Source organism: Spea bombifrons, chromosome 11, assembly GCF_027358695.1.
Source record: "Spea bombifrons isolate aSpeBom1 chromosome 11, aSpeBom1.2.pri, whole genome shotgun sequence".
Classification (NCBI taxonomy): Eukaryota; Metazoa; Chordata; class Amphibia; order Anura; family Pelobatidae; genus Spea; species Spea bombifrons.
Genome location: NC_071097.1, coordinates 33,699,851 through 33,701,305, shown reverse-complemented (window position 1 = coordinate 33,701,305; position 1,455 = coordinate 33,699,851). Strand labels below are relative to the sequence as shown.

Here is a 1,455-nt window from a genome sequence, read left to right as displayed (position 1 = left end):
ACCTACATTTAATTTAAGGCTATCTGAGACTAACCCAACCTCCAGATTAAGCCACTCCCACAAAAGAGAGAGGTTCGAGTAGCCTGGTCCTTGGGAATTCTCACGTATGTTTTAGGGCCATAGAGGCCACCATCATGGAGTCAGAGAACATACAATGGTGAAAATTGTTATATGTGGCAGAGCGAGGCAGGAAAACAGAGAATGCAAATCAAATCATTAACCCTTTATTTTTAGAAGTTTCCTCACGGTTTCTGCGGCCTCCTCGCGCAGTCTGCGGTTCCCTCTGATTAACACGATGCCGTGCGCCAGGGAATAGAACGTTATGGCCAAGTAACAGGCGAAGAGGTTCGGGTGGCCCGGAGGATATATATCAATGAGGATGATGATGGAGAGGATGAAGTTTAATGCGAACAGCAGGAGCAGCGAGAGAACCGTGTAGCCGGCCTTCACGTGAGCTTCCACGCGGCTCTCGTGTCCAGTTTCCATGGTGACGCGCATTCTTTCCATATGGATCGTGAGGGACCTCAATATAAAAGCTGCTGAGAGTATTACATAAAATAGTGGCATCGAGTACCCAAACAACAAAAGGACACTGCGGTATATGGAAATAAAGCAGTAGCCACATGTGGTGTGGTTGGACCAATGGCTGGAGTTGATTTGTGGGGTTATCGAGACTTCCTTCCCGATCCACGCCAGTGGAAGTCCCATAGCCAGACACAATAGGACAGACAATACAATGACATACTTATAGGACTTTCGGATGTTACGTTGTATCAGCCGCAGAAGACCGTTCTGGAATGACACTATCCGAACACAGTAGAAAACACATAGCCAGGAGGACAGTAACAAGCTGTACGAGCAGGACATCATCTTCAGGGCGTAGACCATGCGGCAAAGAGGACCACTTTCCAGGAGAAGGTCACAAACCCAGTCAGCCCCAAACCAGGTCTGAAGGAAGATGTTCGAGAAAGCCAAGCAGCAGATAAAGTAATCGGAGGAGGTGACATGGCCGGAGAGCATCCACTCCACGAAGCTTACTTTCAAGACGAAGCCGTTTGCGGCCAAACCCATCAGGTAAGTCAGTATTTGGGCTGCCGTGAGAGCCCATGTAGTAGCCGAAGACATGGCGATGACTAATGGGATGATACTGTAGGAAGGAGAGCAGGAAGGATGCAAATTGCCGGAATATTGGGTTACCTTCCTTAAACAAGACAAGCCTGGCCTCGGAAGGAGGAGGAAAAAGCAGGAAGTCTATGATTGGGAAAAAAACCTAATCTACTTAATATTTCCAGGGACCATAAAAATGGTGAACGATTCTCATTCCTTTGGCTGAGACCAAGTACATAGAAGAGAGTAAAAAGCTTGGTCCTAGGGCCTTCAAAGGCCACCCTTTGAAGACTTCAGTAGGTCCTCTGTTTGGGGGGCTCTAGAAGATCTGGTCCTCCTTAGGCTTCA

The 1,455-nt window shown here is 47.9% G+C and overlaps 1 protein-coding gene across 1 annotated transcript; it reads right to left on the bottom strand.

The window, feature by feature from the left end:
• Nucleotides 1–216: 216 nt before the first annotated feature.
• Nucleotides 217–1,125, bottom strand: LOC128468311 (taste receptor type 2 member 40-like). Its single transcript, XM_053450001.1, has one exon. The coding sequence runs from the start codon at nt 1,123–1,125 to the stop codon at nt 217–219; it is 909 nt and encodes a 302-aa protein (XP_053305976.1).
• Between the last annotated feature and the right edge of the window lie 330 nt (nt 1,126–1,455).